The sequence below is a fragment of the Calonectris borealis genome, chromosome 7 (genome assembly GCF_964195595.1).
Source record: "Calonectris borealis chromosome 7, bCalBor7.hap1.2, whole genome shotgun sequence".
In the NCBI taxonomy this organism is placed as follows: Eukaryota; Metazoa; Chordata; class Aves; order Procellariiformes; family Procellariidae; genus Calonectris; species Calonectris borealis.
Window position 1 is genome coordinate 11,554,680 of NC_134318.1, and position 18,370 is coordinate 11,573,049.

The following is an 18,370-nucleotide window of genomic DNA, read 5'->3' on the forward strand; positions in this document are numbered from 1 at the left end:
TGGAACTCAGTGGAAAAATTCCACCATCAACTGAAAATGGGCTTTGGATCAAGAACAAGTAATAACTTCATATTATGTATTACTCTCACGGAATAAATTAGAACAATAATATATAGAGCAAGGTCCACAAGGATCTTTTACACAAGTAGTACGGAACACAACAGCAAACCAATCTATGTTTATTTAAGATTACCTGTCACTGAACTGCAGATTGGAGAGCTCTAGAGAGAAAACTATCACATTATTTACTTATTTCTTGCTAAATTATTAGCAGCTCCCAGTGGTTTTGAAAAATCCACATTAGACTATGTTAGGTTTTCCCCTTTTTGAAGCAGTACTAAAACTTAGAAATATTAGAAGAAAGTATGCTAAAGTCTTCAGATTTTTTAAAGTGACACTACCAAAAAAACATTTATCTACTTCTCACTTTAATTCAGGAGCAGAGGAAGGGGCACTTCACTTGGTCTTCCCCTCCAGGACAGCACAGAAATATTAGCTTCATTTGCCCCATGCAGCCAAGAACTGGGGTTTATTCTGTAACTCCACCAGCAACTGCAGAACATGTGCTTGTTTCTGCTAAAATGCTCAGTGAAATAATGCATTTTGACATTTAATTTGTTATTATTAAACTTCGTAAGTTAAAAGTTAGTAGGACCAGTTCACATCCATTGAGCGTCTGCTTGACTATGAAAATCCAAGAAAGTAATACTGCTTGCTCACATGTTTGAAGACCAGGAAAAGACTACTTGGCACCAAAACCTTGTATTAACTTAACTTTCTTTAAAAGCATGACAGATTCATTAGAGCATACTACATGTAGCTTAACAATCCAGGCTGAGTCCCTGATTTTAAGCCCAGCTCAGAAAGCATATGAACAACTTCTGTTCCTCCTGAGGGCAAGCTAATAAAGAACTAAGCGCTGTCCCCCATTGACCAGCCACCAAGCAAGACCCAGCAGCCGCTTACAGAGCCATCTGCAAGAAGTCAGCATTGTCTCACTCCCTCCAGTACCAGCCTCCTCTCTCCTCCCTCTTGGTCTGCATGTCTTGACATACGGAACCACCTTCTTGAATCTTTGCCTTGTTACTTCTGTCATTTCGGCATTCATATGAAGACTTCTTTCACCTCACACACCCCTTCCACCCAACAGTAAGTTCAGCACATTGAGGGTAAGGTTTGTCAGAAAATACTATACATGGCATTATTTATGCAAATTACACCCTAAGTTCTTAATGTGCCTCTTAAATTATGCACTTCCCCTCCCCATTCCACTCAAAAGCCTGCCAGTAACACCCTGAGGAATAATTTTTATTTAATTTATTTTATTAATTTTAATTAAAATAATTTTTAAAAATGCATTTACTATAGCTTCGAATTCACATTAAGTTTCTGAAAGTATCTTACCATCTTAGTTTGCAATGTGTTTCTAATGCTACAAATCACTTTCTTCCTCACTACATGACCTGAAACACATGAAGAGAGTCTTCATTTTACCTCCAGAAACTCTGCCTTATTCATTTCACATGAGAAAGAAAAAAGCTTAACCCTGATTAAAGGAAACTGCACAGACAGAGACGGTGAGTAAGCTATGAGCAACTGTCCAAAGATTTTTTTGAACAAAAGAAAACTCGCAAAGAAGATAGTTTCCATCTGTTTTTATTAGCCATAGTATCATGTGTATGTACTTGGAAACTTCAGTAATCTAAACTATAGAGTTGATGAGACTGTAAGAAGAATGCCAGTCAAAATGAAGCAGCTTTAACCTATCGCAGCATCCACACTGTGCCTATATAATAATTATGCACGTATACGACAATATGTTACTGCCAAAATACCCACTACATCTATTATCAAAATGGGTAAGTAGTGTACTCTTCTTCACATACTTGAAGTTCTAGCACATTTCGCTCTCCTATTAAATTCAAACCAGTGTTTTTTGCTATTACACTAATAACTACATAATTGTAAGGTACATCATATCCACAGTAAATAATCAAGTATCCAAATACACATGTAAAAATATATAAGCCACTCAATCCCACATAAAGGTAATATTTTGTCTACAGCTGCAAGAATTATGAGCAGATTTATACAAGCATGAGAAAACACTGTGTTGTACAATGAATGATGTATAGAATGAATTATATGCTACTATGGCTTAGCTTTGTTGAAGCAAGTAAAAAAAACCCATGCATTTTGATAAAATCCTAAGGAAGAATTATTGACACATTCTCCTCTGTGCACATTAATATCAGACAGTTAAGCACAAGCACCACGTTCAGAAAAGTAACTCTCATTGTCAGTCAAGAGCAACATAATCTGAAGACTCCCATAAAATACTTTCCAAAACAAACATTTTGGCAGTATACGTACTCCTCCCCACCAGCCTTCATCAGAGCATCTGACAACCACGTGCAGGATAAAGTATTCTTTCACATCTAAAAAGAGACCTTTTAGAAGTACCACTCATAAATATGAAGAAAACATGGAAAATACAGCAAACTACTTGTTTAACGGACAACCAGTCAAAAAGGAGTTTCAATGCATTTCAGTATACAACACGAAAATTTACAGTCTTCTCTATAGTACGGAAAGACAAAACAGCTCATAATTTTCATTAGCATACTATATGCAGATCTTCATTAACATAACTCATAAATAATATTTTACACACTATTCTTGAAAAAAAAACATGTTGCTTTGCAAAAGTAATTTCTAAGTCATTACTCTTGACCATGTTTCTCTGTAGTTTAGTTGCTGCAGGACTACTTTTTCTAGTCCTTCCGTGCCTGTCTAACCACAAACTTTATTGAATCACTCTGTGTATTGTGCATTTCTTTCTTAAAAGGCCTTTGCATTTCTCAACCAAATATTTATGCTTTCAACGATATAACAATAAGCTTCATGTCAGTTTTTCCAACAACAGGATGGAATAACAGCATTTATCCATAGACATAAAAACCTTGAAACTACCTCACATCATCTTTTGGATGAACCCCCTGCTATTAAGCAAAATAAACTTTCATAATGCATATTTTGACACTTTCAGTTAAAGAATAATTAAGTTGTTGTGCATGAATGACAGTAGCATACACCAAAGAACATATTTCTCATCACATTCCATGCACAGCTGATGGTTATTAGACACATTAAATGACAAACATTTTTAAAAGATTTGATTAACACAGTGGAAACTGCACATTAAGTTTCATTAGTTGATCTCATGAATAAGCAATGGGCATAATTTTTCCTCTAGTCAATTAATGTTATAGAACTAAAATATTTTTCTTACCTTCTGAAAAAAGTCTTCCCCACTTTTCCCTTTGCCCTCTGCAGCAGCTGTAAAACAAAACCGTGATCTGGTTACTAAATACATAGGAGAAAATTTACAGGTTTACATATAGAAATTATTCATGAGTACATGCTACTGTGAAACTGTAACTCTGAGTAATTTTTTCTCATGCAATAAACATTTATCAACAACTGACTAATACCCGGAACAGCCTTTTGCAAGTCACTTGCTAAGGATGGAGTCTGAGCAGAGTTCATATCTGCATACTAGAGTTATAATATACTGATACATATTTTAGTTACAAAGTAAATATGGTCATGTAAGCCTAATGACTTATTCACACTGCATAATTGCCATGTAATTCTACCAATAGGAGGATCAAGAGAAAGCTAGGAGGGCACAAAATTTGCTACATCAAGATTAAAAATTAGAACCAAGACAAGAATAAGCATTATGGTAAGCCAGAATCCTGTTAAAATTTTTTCTTCTGCTATTTTTTATATATAGCTATTCTGCTTTTTTTTTTATATTCAAGTGAAGTATAGAGCTACTGCTATGCGTTTTATTGAGCCTCAGAAAGCACCACCAAAATCTTAACACTTACTAGTGCTGTTAAATATTCCTTTCTCAATTGCTTCTTATCCAGTGAAATTTTGCAACATGTACTTTCCACCAGCCAATGTTTATGAGCTACTACATTCAAAGCAACTGAAAACCAAAATAGGCAACCCCAGATACTTCCAGTAGAAACGGTGCCATTGTACAAACCAGAGGCATAGGCACATTTGAACATTTGAGAACGATGTTCAAGAAAGATGACTCGAAGCTAAGAGTGGCACTGAATGTGGCTACTGGTAGGCTTGGCAACTGTGGGCAAAGAAGCACTTATTGAGCAGGGAAAAACTAAAAGACCTTGACCCTCTTAGCCTAGGAAATCAAAGTCCGAAAGGTGAAAATCTTGACTTTATGAAGAGAAACACCATTAGAAAACACTCTTCACACCAATTTGGAGGGAAAGAGACAATGGAGAACACCACCCTCCTCCTCACATCCAACACATGCCTCTTGCAGTGCCAACTGACCCGGAGCAAGGGGCTAAGCACGGGGGGGTCCCAGGACCTCAAGCTTCAGAGAGGATGAGCAGGGAAAACAGGCATCGTCAGAGGAACATGTGCCAGCACACTGAAATGCTCCCTGGACTCTAGGGCTGTAATGGTCACACTGGGACGTTTGTACTTACATAAAAGGAAACGCTGACAAAAGGAAGAGTGAATAATAACTAAATGCACGTAGACTGTAAACAAAGTATAGAGCTTCAGAGTACTTCTCAAAAACAGCGCGGACAACATCACAATGGCAGAACAAAACATCATTGTAGAACGCAGCTTGGAAGCCTACAAGAAGTGATCATATAATTCAGTGATTTCAAGAGCAAGACATGGATTAGGGCCTGGATTATCTTCCACATGTATTTAAACCCATAATTGTATATTTAGTTAATGTAAATGATTGCACTTAAAATGATACAACTGCATATAGCTTATACTGTAGCTTATTTGTGTTGCAACCTGAGTCCTAGCAACCAATCCAAAACACAGTAGGTCAAGCTAATTATGAAGAGGATAATTTCCTTTTCCCTGGAGAAAAGGGATGCCTCCAAATAAAACTCCAAGTGCAAAAAAAAAGTTTCCTGAATGTACTGGATTGCTGAAGAAACTCATTGTTATTGTGATTTTTCTGTATTTCTCATGTACAAAACAAACCTCTAACTCACCCCATCACCCTGGCTTCAAAACTGGCTTCAGGTACTTAGTTCTCCCCACTCTTCCGATTACACAAGCAATCCCAAACTCTTAAATTAACATTAATTCAGCTAATGCAACGTAAGAATAAATGCAACCGAGCAAATACAAGCTAGAGGCAAATACAAGCTAGAGGCAAGAGGCGACTTTTTCTACCCCAGAGGAAGCAATGCCACTACCTTTGAAATAAGCTTCTCAAAATATCAATAACAACACTTAAATACCATTGAGAAAGTGTACACTACGAAGTTTTATCTAATACAGTTCAGAAGTTCACGTTATTTAACTCAAGTGTAGTCAGAGCAGAGGCAGTGAATGAAGCCTGTCAAGCAGTCACCTTGCTGCAGAGCAATTCCAGACTCTGTAATGCCACAAGTCTGAGAAGAAAACAAAGCCCTCCTTGCCCTCAAAACCCGCAAGTGCCGCTAAGAGAAGAACGAACTGATGCAAGTTTCACCAGAACAAGGTTTTCTGGAAGCAGAGAAAACAACTGGGGAAGATTTCAGATTTTCAAATTTACAAGCTACTAGCAAATTTACAAATACTAGCAGAAAAACACAACTTTCTTTTGACAGCAGCCACTTCACAGATGCATGTTGTTTTACAAGTTTTCCATTAACTCAGGAATAGCTATGAAACACTTCTGGGAAACGAGTACCACCACACTATTGCAAGTGAAACATGGGACCAACATGCTTTTAATCAGAGGGTACAGGAGATAAATTGGAGATGAGAACATGACAGATGTGAGGCAGAAGTTGCAGTTTTGAGAATAGACAGATTTTGTTCCAGCTGCAAATACATGATTTCTAAACTGAATACAAACAAGAGATGGCTTAGATAATAGCAGTGATGCTCTGCAGGGCATTTAAACAGAATGCTGACAAAGCAAATTCCAAGCTTTTTATTGTAGGTTTATTTTTAAGCTGGATCATTCTGGTGACCTGATTTACAGCTTGGCCCCACCAAAAACTGTATGGCACAACAGATGGACTCCAACAAGCACGGACAAAGTAAGGAAGAAGAGGGAATGAGAACATCCTAAACTTGGTTCACAGAAAAAAAAACATTATAGAGAATAGTGAAGTTGGAGCAAACGGCTCTTTAGAAACATCTTTAGTTAATCATCAGTGGTTTTAGTTGTTACACCATACTATAAAGACACAGTCTTTCATTATAGCTTTTCAGCACGTAAGATGTTTTATGATAACCCATTTGTCAGGTCTCATGATACCTATGAAAAGGCAGGGAACACTGTGTGGTGTTTTTTGGAAAAGGCACTGAAATTTAAGGTCTCTATACCTTAAAGCAGTTCTTCACATGATTGAAAACATATTGCAATATATTGGTATTTTGTCACTTCATGTCCATGATGCAGCACTATTTAATCCATGAGGAGGTATGCCTCTGGTCTTTTTTCATATAAAATAGTTTTTGTATATTAAGATGATCTAGCCATTACTATCTCCATTACGCACTGAATTAAAAAAAAAAATGCTCAAAATTGCAGCTTAAAGTACCGAGTTACACTTAGGATGGTATCTTTCACTATAAAAGAAAAAAATGCCTAAAAATTTGAAGATAAACCATGTGAAGCAGTACATAATGTTTCCTTTTAGGTTAGCTATTCTCCAGCTATTTCCTCCTTTTGCTCTCCCTCCCCTTGATATCACTCTTCGTACCAATTATATTGGTTTACTCTTATTTTACTTAGCTTCCTACAATTTGCTTTCCTATTTCTTTGAGGAGAAATTACAGTGAAGAAAAATTAAATTACATCAGTAGGTTATGAATTTTGGGATGCTACCTACAATTACATACATTTTAATATATGTTTACCTCCAAACTATCTATTTTATAGAAAGTTTCCAACATGTGTGCAAAATATTTACTATTCACGTGAAATTATCTTGAAGCCTTTCTTCCTCCCCAAAGCAGGCAAAGACAGTTCCAGCACTTCTGAAAACAGTAAGAGTAGCCAAACACAAGGGGAAATGTATCCATTTCTTTCTTAACTGAAAGGCTAAACAGATTTCGTTCAAACAAGAAGACAAAATCAGCATCTTTTGCAGGGAAATGAGCAAGAGAAGCATTCCAGTTATGAAATTTATGCACAAGTCATTAAAAGTAGAAATCATTTACAGTGTTCACTACAATGAGCTGCAATTTACTAAGTCATTGAAGTTTACCTCAAATCAGGTAAACTGAGCTAAAACCAGGCGTTAGGTTGCGTCTAGGAAAAAAAGTCTGCTAGGTCTTTCCATCCTAAGCTCAACTTCTTTCTAAACAAATCTTGAGAGTATTAACCCTGACTCTCAAAATAAATCTCATCTTTAAAGAGAAGTTCTCAAAATTTACATCTGACAGATGTACCCTGGCAGATTATTTTATTAATCTTACTAATATTAATTAACATTTTAATATGAAACCAGGCTTTCTTCAAAAAGTGGTAACTTTCCAAGTTCTCAAACACCCAAGAGAACAAGCCTTTTGTGGGAGGCAGAGGGGGCCAGTAGTGCCGTACCTGTGCTGCATGGAAGGCACAATGTAGCCCATCTGATCATTAAATTTGAAATATGGTTTCAGATTTTAATAGACAAAGTTTTGCATTTTCTATGAACAGAATTAATGACTTCAAAACACCATCCCAGTAACAAACAACATTAAGAAGTGACACTAATGTCTATTTAGGAAATACTATGTCAACAAGTGCAGTTCAGTTATTTAATGGCTTGCTAAATTCCACTTCAAATTATGATTAAAAAATAATTTTAGAGCTTTCTTCTACAGGTGCATGTCACTAGAGCCCCACTATCCTCAGTTGCTGTGCGAGTGTTTTTAAAAGACAAGTCCAAGTAGTTACTTGTGGAAGACAGACAGACTTTTGTTTTATAAGAACACTTTAAGCCAGCAAAAGAAAAAGCCTTTGCTGCTCAGTTCCACCTTGTGCTGCTCTCCTTCGTTTGATGGCACAGCTTTCTGTGCAGCCACTGCGTCTAGCTTTATACTTGGTAGAAAAAGTAGCGTTTACTGGAATAGCCCCCTGGTCTCATTTAGCTGGGAAGGACAGAGGGAAGGAGATCTTTGGGGCTCACTTAGCTGGCAGCTCTGGCATACACCAGCTGAAGGTGTCTGGGCAACCACAGCTTCAAGAAGCAGTAGCAGACAAAATTATCTTTTTGTACATCCTCTCCACCACAGGCTCCTCCGCCAGCAGGACCAGGCACCACAAATATGACCGGAGTAGAAGAGCAGCAGTTAACTTTCTAACAGCGCATTTTACAGCAAAAGTGCTACCCAGTCAATGACAGTACTCCTTGAACTCAACTAAATGTGTACAATGACAACTGCTAACAGTGTCTCTAATAAGAAATAGGAAAGCATCAATGCTTTGACAAGATTTCCAGACGAGCTCTGGAAAGCCGTGCCTGGCTACCCGCCTTAGGAGACCACTCCACCCTTCTGCTAATGGTGCCTGTCCCCAAAGCAGATTTGAGAGAAGCCACAAACCAAATGGTAATTAATACAGTGTACTGACTTCTGACTGACAAATTGATTCATTTCTGCCAACCTCTGCTACTCAGGAAATACTGTTTTCTTACAAATAGTATTTATTTTATGGTATTGAATAATCACTTAACTGACCTTCACAAAAACTATGATAATTTTTACACAAAATGGTAACACTGGTTTCAGAAATACAGAAGAAAGGCTATGTAAATGTGCATAATAAGCATTTTATATTTTAAGCTGTACTCTGTTTATTATAATTTCTTCCATACCGTGAAATATTTTATATTAGGTTTTTGCTTTTCAAGATATATTGGATTGCTGAGGTTCCATCCAATACAAATATAAAACAGTTGAAACAGGTGTTAACTATTATGGTACCCATGAAGTACACTGCTTGTCTACTTAATCACCAAATCATAAAAAAAACCAATTGTAATTTCTAAGTTCACATGGAAAAGCGAATTTGAACTTTTACTTCAAATGTTATTTTAATTATGAAAAAAAATTGTAACAATACAGGCCATATTTTACAGGAACTGAACCCACTGATACACTGATTAAGTCAAGTCTTGTTTAAATGAATTATTGTACCTTTGTGTTATCTCACACATCAGCTTTGTGTCTCATTTTCTAAACTCTTGAAATTGTTATTGAAAACAATGTAACACATGCTTGTGAATTTGCCTTTATGTTGATTAGTATCTAAATTTCTTCCCCTATCTGAATTGAAAAACTACATGTGTAAGGGAACGTAAAGGCATGTTCTGCTCTTCAGGTTTCAGCTATGATGAAACAAAATCATTCCTTGCATCAAAACACTCTTTAGCAGGACAGATAACTATATATTATTTTAATTTTAGCAAGACAAATTAACTTAACAGCATTTCAAGAAACGGTAAATAATATACCTGAAGGTAAGTAATCAGTTATCCTTTTCCTTTCCTATTCACTAAATGAGAAAGAATTCATAACACTTGTGTTGAGATTGTCCTCATGTTAACTACATTTGATTTTTTCCTGAAGCTGCCAGAGAAACATGCTAGCTATGTAGCCAGGGTTTTTTTTATTATTATTTTTTAAATGAAATGAACAGTTTATTCATATGGAAAGCCTGAGCTATTTCTCAGAAGTTACCAAGCAGGTTATCATACACAAAAAAACACCCAACCAAAAACTTTTTTCATTGAACCAGAAACCACCTGACAAAAAGACTATGTTTTCCTGTGCTCAAAGTCAGACACTAACCCATACATACTCTGAAAGCTTGCTTATATCAAGCCAAGATAAAGAATTCCACCTCAATGGCCACAGAGTTAAGCCAAATTGCTGAAAATATGCCTTTAGGAACAAAAAGATAGAGCGCATATTGTTAAAGAAAAAAATCTGACCTTAAATTGAATTTGTTGAAATCCAAACAAAACAATTTTCCATTTTTCTTGTAATTACAAAGTTAGTCTCACTTCCAGTTTTCAGCTTAGAAACTAAGCAGTTAGATACAAAGACAACTCGGCTAAAATGAAAGGGTCTGGCAAGAAAAGTAACAAGGCCTAACCAAACAAGAAATCTACATAACAATCAATCTTGAATACTACTTTTCAATTGGCTTTCAATAACACGGTATTCTTCTCACTTTATTATTTGTTATAATAAATTTAATGAAGTAACCTTTAACATATATCAACCTCAGTATCTTAGGGTCTCAAGTGGTTTCACAAATATGACCAAGTTTTCCACAGTCAATGAATGAAAATCAAGCATTTAAACTCTCTTAAATTCATACATAAAGCAACTTTTAGGTTTTGAGGATGCTCATTGTAGACAGGTCAGAGTAAAGCCACAAAGTCAACTGGAGATACCAGAAGAGGAGGTGGGCGAAGGGAGACAACCCCAAAACCCAAAATACTCAAGAAGTTACTGGCACACTCAACCAAGAAAACTGGCAAAAATATACCTGTCCATATACCATGCTGACAAATTTGTCAGGCCAGGACCTACGTGATATCTGGAATATTACAAAAGTTACCCAACGTCTACACACTCTGTGACAAAAGGACTCTTGGACTGAAGATGAAAATAATAGTGTCACCTTTTATTAAGAAGTTAAGGAAAAAAAAAATTAAAAACAATGCAGACAAAAAGATATCCATGATATAAATTCAAAATGTTTATATGGAAGCATTCTTCCTCTGGTAGAGCAGCCAAAGAAAAATTGGAAGGATTTCAGCATGCTCAGTAAATGATAATAAATAGACTGTTAAATATCTGGACATTTTTGGGTGGGTTCCACTGTATCTCCTTCTGTAAGAAGGAACTTGATACGCAAGCTACTAAGCTATCCATAAAGGGGCCAGAGGTGCTATAACTTCTGACAGACATAACTAAATCTGGGAAAAAAGCAGACTGAGTGTAAGATACTTTTACCCTGCTGTTGAAATACAGCGTCTATGGGCCCCCTGGAAGTCCAGCGTCTATGGCCTCTTTTTGGACTGCTTGCTAGCTAGATGAGGTTTCTTGGATCAAGGCCTATGTCATCTGAATGCGCATGTAAACACAGAAAGGTAAGACGTTCATATTCTTCATTCTCCCCTTCCACCCATATTTACTCTCAGATACAGAATCATGAAGACTATCTAGGTATATATTCACTTATTAGAATATTTACTTTTCAATAACCTTTTTTCCCCTGCATACTACATTAAAATTAAGATTGTTGGCAAATAACTAAAACCATACTACAACCAAAACTCAAAGATTTCATCCACCATTTGCGATGAATAAAGAGAACAACAACGCAGAGAAAAAGGGAAAGCTTAAAGTAAACTACGCTTACTTCCACTACCTCTGCATACATTGCCAAGAAAGAAAACAAGGAAAAAAATCATATACACTCTAAAGACCAAAAAGACATTGATTCTGAACAAATATTCCTAGAGATTTGCTGCTAGTTTCTGTAGGAACTCCATGGATCTGGTGACTAATACATCGGGGGGGGGGGGGAAGAGAGAAAAAGAAAAAAAAAAGGAAAAAAGACTTGAGTTACACTGAAGGCTACTTGCCTTGTCAATTCCCCCCCCATCAATATTTTGAGAGTTGCATAACTATAAAAGTCTATCCAGAACCAATAATCTGATACATAACAACTGTAAATGTTAGATATATAACAACAGATTTTTCCAATTTTGCAAAACAAATTTACCTCTAGGGAAAAAGCTGTCTGGCAAGTCTCTGCACAGAGAAAGTCTGTTTATTTTTTTATTTTTATAGCCAAGTCACAGCTTGAAAGCAGGCTGTGAAGTTGGGGTTGCTTTGGGAGCCCCTTTCTCCTTGTTAGATATCTCTCCTTTGAAAGGCACATGGGTCTAGCTCAGTCGCGCAACCACAGAATGCTTCCTTATGTGACGTGGAGCACAGTTGAGTGCATGGCACAAGATTTAGGATTTTAATGGAGATAATGAAGTGAATGCATCGCTTCCTGCCAGCTACTCTTAAGAACAAAGCCAGGAAAACTGACTAGCTGTCAGCACTGTATTACCTGATTAAAAGTACTCTATTAACTGCCTCAGATTGACACTTGTTCATTATTAAAGCCCCAAACACCTTGTCATCTCTATTACTTTGTTTCTCTTTCCTTGCACATGAAAATCCCAGTAACAAACTTCCCCCTTCGCAGCTTGATTAGGATTGCTATGGTAGAACTACAATCTTAGATCAGGAAGAGGCCAAAAAGCAAAAATGATTACTGGCAGTCTATGCCAACACACCGCGCACGTCAATTCTTCTACTCTGTGCTTTAGGATACTGGGTAAAATATTCCTGGAAGTCTCCTACATCATCCTTCAGATGCATTCAAAGATTTTTGCTGTTTCCTATAGTAGATATGCCAGATGATGTTTCTAGATGAAGTTTTCAACTTCCTCTTCCTTCATCCAAACTTTTACCAACTTCTTTAGTTTGATGCTAGCACTTCTAGAGCCTGTTCTCACCTTTCTATTTCTCACTGTCAAAACCTAGGTTGAAACCAAAGCCTCTTTTCCCTTAGAATACTCAGTTGCTCAACCATAACCTGACAAACCAAAGAGTAAAGAGACTCTCTGCAAGTCACTGTGTATCCTACACTTCTATTCAAAAAACCCTTCTGAATTCGTGATTTCGATGACTGGCAGAGATTAAATCAATGGCCCTGCTTCTGGGAGCAGCAGAGGGCTTGTTGGAAATTCCTTAGCTAATAAAAATTCAACCAAAGTTTAGGGGAAAAAAAAAAGCCAAAACAACTTAACTTAAGATTTTCCTTAAAGCATAAGGAATCTCAAGCTAAAGCAAAGATTCCATATCAAGTTTGTAAGCACTTTAATTGTATTGTAAAACGTTAAAATTATAGAAGAATATCTATGCATAAAGTGTAGCCAGCTGCCAGGCTGTAGGAAAGGAGATGAAAATTCTAAGGAAGAAAGAATTCAAGACAGGGCATCCCAACTAGAGGGCTGCTGGTCAGAAAAGATACTGGATATTTTTCTGAAACAAGAAGAACAGTTGGTGCATTACTGTAGGCATTCATAAATTAAATTTAAAAACTTGTAATTTTAATTATTTCCTTGTTTTATTACCAGGACTTAAATAACACTGTTAAAGTTCCAGATATACTATACGAAGTTAGAGAACATACTTGATGTGGACAAACTGAGGTTTTCTTTGCTTTGTGAAGAGGTTTCTTTTCAAGAACAGAGACTTAACATTTGATAATTTTTCACCAAGAGATTCCCAGATTACTATAATCAGATTTTTTAATTATAAGCAACATTTTTCTTCCATTTTAATCAACGGATGAAGACAGTTTTTCAGCATCTAAATATTGTAATAGCCGAGTTTAACAACCCATTTCTAGTTTCTCTTAAGACAGAAAGAATTTATATCTGTGCTACTGATAATCACTTTTTATAAAGTGAAACTACCAAACACTATCAATTACTATGAGACAGCTTTATTAAGATCCATGGCTCTTAGCATGAGTGAAACCCGATCAAAATGTCACATTAAGTACATTCATGCACTGTAGCACACCCCAGTATTTCCCCCCCAGTTTTGAGAAAAACATTTTTGAGAATCTATTGGATACAGTACTAAAAAGGGAGAAGAATGATTCATTCTGATGTTCATAAAACATTTTTGCTACCTAAATATGTAAGAATAAAGCATCCCTGACCTCAGTCTTCCTACACTCCTTGGCCAAGCCACCCTCCAGAAAGATGCAAAGCGGAGTCACATCCCAAGAAATGTCACCTCTACTGAGATGTGGAGAGGAAAGATGAGGCGGTTTAGCTTTTGTTATTTTATTCGAGGAGTTAGTTAATTGTCTCCCCTCATTCAAATGGGCCTCTCTGCATCTCAATTTTTCAGGAAATTTGGGAACCTGTGGTCAAAATGATGGTCTGCCAGAAACGATGTTGTATTATTTTGTTCCAAATCCTTTGTAGGCACACAACTGACAGAAGCAGTGAGCGGCCAGCCATGAAGTCAGCAAGAGTGCTCTCCCACATTCAACATAGTCTAGATAACATCAATTCCCTTGACCCATGATCCAAAGAGAGGTAGTTTTGGAGGAGACAGCTGGAGAAAGTCTGCTCTGGTAGCTGTAGGAAAATCTCACCAATATCCCATAGGACACACTGCTGTTATAAAATATTTCTCATCACAGCAATAAAAAGCTATTTATGCCAGCAAATGACTTTTCCATTACTATATGCTTACTCCCTGACACAAGGGAAGAGATCAAAACAATGTGGTAGGGTTAAGCCATTTCAGTCACGCTTTCATCTTGCCTGCCTCAGTTGACTCCCTTATTGTTATTACTGTATGAGCTGACATGCACTTCAACTCATGCTGAATTTGGGGACTGTTGTTCACCTAGGAAGATATTTAGTGAGAGGTAAAGATGGAAGACAAGGACCCATCTTTTAGGCTCTAGCGTTTTTCCTCTTCCCTGCAGCCTAGCCACCATAAACACTCCAGAAGGGACAGGACAGCTGATTGATCTACCCCTGTGCTGTCACACATCTGGAAATGAGTCAAAACATTCACGTAAGAGTAAGAGAAAAGACAAAGCTTGGTGTTTTTCTAAAAAGCTGTGCAGCGGGCCTGCCTTCTTGAGTCACTGGATACTGCGAGGGCTCAAAAAAAGCCCTTGAGTGCCTCAGGAGGCAGAACCTCTCTTGCTGCCAGTGCCCGACAGATCCAACGCTGCCCCCAAGCCAGAGTATCCATTTAACAGAACTTGCTGTTTACAGGTGGAAAGAAAAATCATAGTATCAGAAGTGCCCCAGGGGCTGACAGAGGATAACTGCCAAATACAAAAGCTCTGCTCTCAGCAGATCGGTGGCTGGGGATATTCCTTCTACTTGTTTAGCATTCAACTTTCTCTCAATGCACAACCACTTTTCTTGTCAGGTGTGCGTACAGATACTGTATGATTCATTACATGGGAGGGAAGAATGTAGCAAGGCTGTACAAAAATTAGAAACAAAAACCCTGCGGATTTGGATAAAAATGTACACAATACTTTTCTGATGGCCCTGCTTATTATGAGTCATTCACAGATGTGGAGTTACAGGAGAGAAGCCAAGATTAAGTCAAAGACAAAGCTTTATACAGGAAACCAGTTTAAGTCTGTTGCAACGCAGGTTACATACTGAGCTACAAGGGAAAAAAAAGGCCTTTTCAAAGAGTAATGAGACACTGCGCATATCTGGAACCATTATGCTGAACGAGATTCTGCAGATACATATGGACAAGGACAAAAAACATTTTGGAATTAAAGGTCTCTTCCTTTTCTAAAAACCCACACTCTCCAGCTTCTTGGATGCAATTGGAATATTTGGAGAACAAAATACAAACAGTTCCCTTTTTCTGTCCAAAACCCACTTTCTTTTCATTTCTGTCTCTTTATCAGAATAAAAAAACAACAGCCTCAGAGTTTTTAAAGGATACATGTTATGAATCCTTTCCTAGACATCTGAGCTCCTGTGTCTGCACATTTACACAGCTGGTAACACCTCATATGAAAGAGACCACACTCACAAATCCACACATCCAGGCTGCTGGCATCATTTTCTCCCTTAACCTGAGCATTCTGAATGTCTGCTTTTTTCTATTTTGTGTTAATCAGTTTGAAAATGGATGGATCACCTCAGATGTAAATTCTTCCCCAGATACCATTCACAGATCCTTTTATTCTTTTTGCTTCACATCCCTAGTCTCCTTACAAAGTATTTAGTACTCAGGTCAAGCGTTCAGTACCTGTTATACTGCATGTAATTGGCATCATGAAAATCAGTTCTATTAATTCTCAAAAAAAAAATTAGAACCCTATAAAATTCCATTTCATACAGAAGCATAAAATTCCTTCATCGATATTTCAAGTATTAAACCAAATCCAATTCAGTCTTATTTTTAGTATATTCTATTTCTAGGATGTAAGGCATGTGACTACAGAGGAATTCTGGAAGAGGGCTGTTAGATTTCGAATAACTGATTTCCAGTTCAAGGTAAGATTGTTAGTCACTTCTAGATTAAATTTATGATGTGTTACACTGCTGACACTACTACTGAAGCAGTGACCACTTGATATCAACTGTTGCTTTGAGTATTTGGTAAAAGTAAATCAGATCCTTTTTGTATCTTTTACTCTTCCTGAATGAAAAAACAGAAGTCTAAGTTTACATGCAGAAAAACGTAAACCCGCTTAGATACTTCATGAAAAGCATAACTGGGCTGTAAACTAGTATACAGTGGCAAAGGACAAAAAGTTAAAAAAGCCAAGAAAAGCATAAGATATTAATAGATTTGAATAAGTAAATGCAGAAGCACGGGGGCAAGCCATTGAAGTATTTAGTTAATTAAAAAAAACAGAGAAAATGCAAAACCTCATACTTTAACACAGAAGGTAAAAAAGACATTTTAACATGTAACCTAACTTACAGCAATGCATTGTATGTCTCAATTCATACTGTTCAGTTTCAAAGACAGAAAAAAATTATCCCAGTTTGGCTTAGATATCACCATAATCTAGATAACGTTTGAATAAAGTAAGTTCATCTGTTTCACTCAAGAATAAATACAATTAGTTCTGTGCATTGCAAAATATAGAGCAAATAACATCAATATGGAAGTTGCAAAGTAGTTGTGTAAAGAAGAGAAAGTGGGATGGATCTCCCCAAAAGGTGGAAGTAGAAGAAATGAGAAACTTATCCATACATGAAATTTAGAGCTATGTATCACCACAACAAAGTGTGCGCTAATTTGTCACCTATTTTCCCATACGTTAGCTAGGCAAGAAATCCAAATTACGTAGCAGCACAAAAACACAGCAATATAAGTTACTTTGCCAAACTAAAGTTTACTCACAACATCAAGATCTTTCTGCTTTTAAGAAACTAAGGAAATGAAGTAATTGTTTAGGTAAGAAGATCAAAGCACAACAGAAGTCTAGACCCTTCTGGTAAAGGTGAAAAAGTTTTATTTTCACAGCTGTTTTTGTGTCCACATTTTCAACATCTACATGATTTTTTTTCTTATGAACAGTTCCCATATTAAAAAACACAACTGCTATATACAGCTGCCAAAGCATTAAATGATTATGTTTATGCATATGCATATAAATAAAAACATACAAACATACATATACAGAGAGAAGAAAGAATGTCATGTTGTATGATTAGGATTTCTATATACAGTTTACAGTAAGATAAAAGCCTGTACTGGTTTACATTGCAGTGGTAAAATTTAGCCAGGAGCCTAGCATCCATACCAGCTCAAATCATGCAATGTTAGAAGATGTGGACTGCAGTAGCTGTTAAACATAATTTATTAGCTTTTACTTTAGTGTTGTGGACTGTTTAGCAGAAAAGATGACAGCTAGCTTAAGACAAGCAAAAGCATTCCGATTTTAGAGAGTTAGAGAAAAAATAAATTAAAACAATTACGTTAGTTTTATCTCCTAAGTTAAATTACTCCATTTGGGAAATCCTACCTGCTTCTTCACTGAGGCATTGCTATGGATATGAACAGTACTGGACTGAGACATAGTGCACACATATATACAGAAAAAAATTGCTCTGCATTGGCACCAGGAGAACCATTGCTCTTCTGGACAAAAAGATGCAGCTCCACAAGAAATTCGGTACTTACACTGGTAGAGTATCTTTTTGCCACCAACATGTTTTTCAAAGTAAATCTTCTTCTATAAAATGTTTGCAGAGTGGTAGCAAATCCTTGTGAACTTCAGGTGAATGATAATTACATTCTTTCACCAACTATTTTAGTAAATTTTTCATCAATAACTACGGAAAAACTATAACATGTTATTTTCTCTAACATGTTATTCTCTCAGTGAATGAAGAGCTGAAGGACAGGAGGATAAATGTTTTCCATTGGGGAAAAAACCTAACTAGTTCCATACTGCATTCAGTTTACTAAATACGATTTCAGAAAACCTAAGTATTCTTGCCAAGCTAACTGTAAGGGTTGCATACAAAAGCAGAATTTCAAGTTATACAAGTAAGCAGCAAATCAATGTATTCATTACCATTTTGTAGAGAACTGCTCAGTTTGATGCTTTACAGTCCTAGGTGCTATAAATCCCCAAGCTTCTCCAGATTGCCTTGGAACCAAGTACCTCCCAAGAATGCATGATAGTTCAAGTATTATGAAGTTGAGCTCATGCTGTGTATTAAAGAGGGTCAAAGGAAAAAGACTGTAAGTTAGTCACCCA

At 36.7% G+C, this 18,370-nt stretch overlaps 1 protein-coding gene across 1 annotated transcript in view; it reads right to left on the reverse strand.

The window, feature by feature from the left end:
- The window catches only part of BICC1 (BicC family RNA binding protein 1), a 117,610-nt gene that overhangs the window by 74,412 nt on the left and 24,828 nt on the right, over positions 1–18,370 (reverse strand). Inside the window, exon 2 of the mRNA XM_075154287.1 lies at positions 3,293–3,339. Coding sequence (XP_075010388.1) covers positions 3,293–3,339 — 47 coding nt within the window. The remainder of the gene's footprint in view (positions 1–3,292; positions 3,340–18,370) is intronic.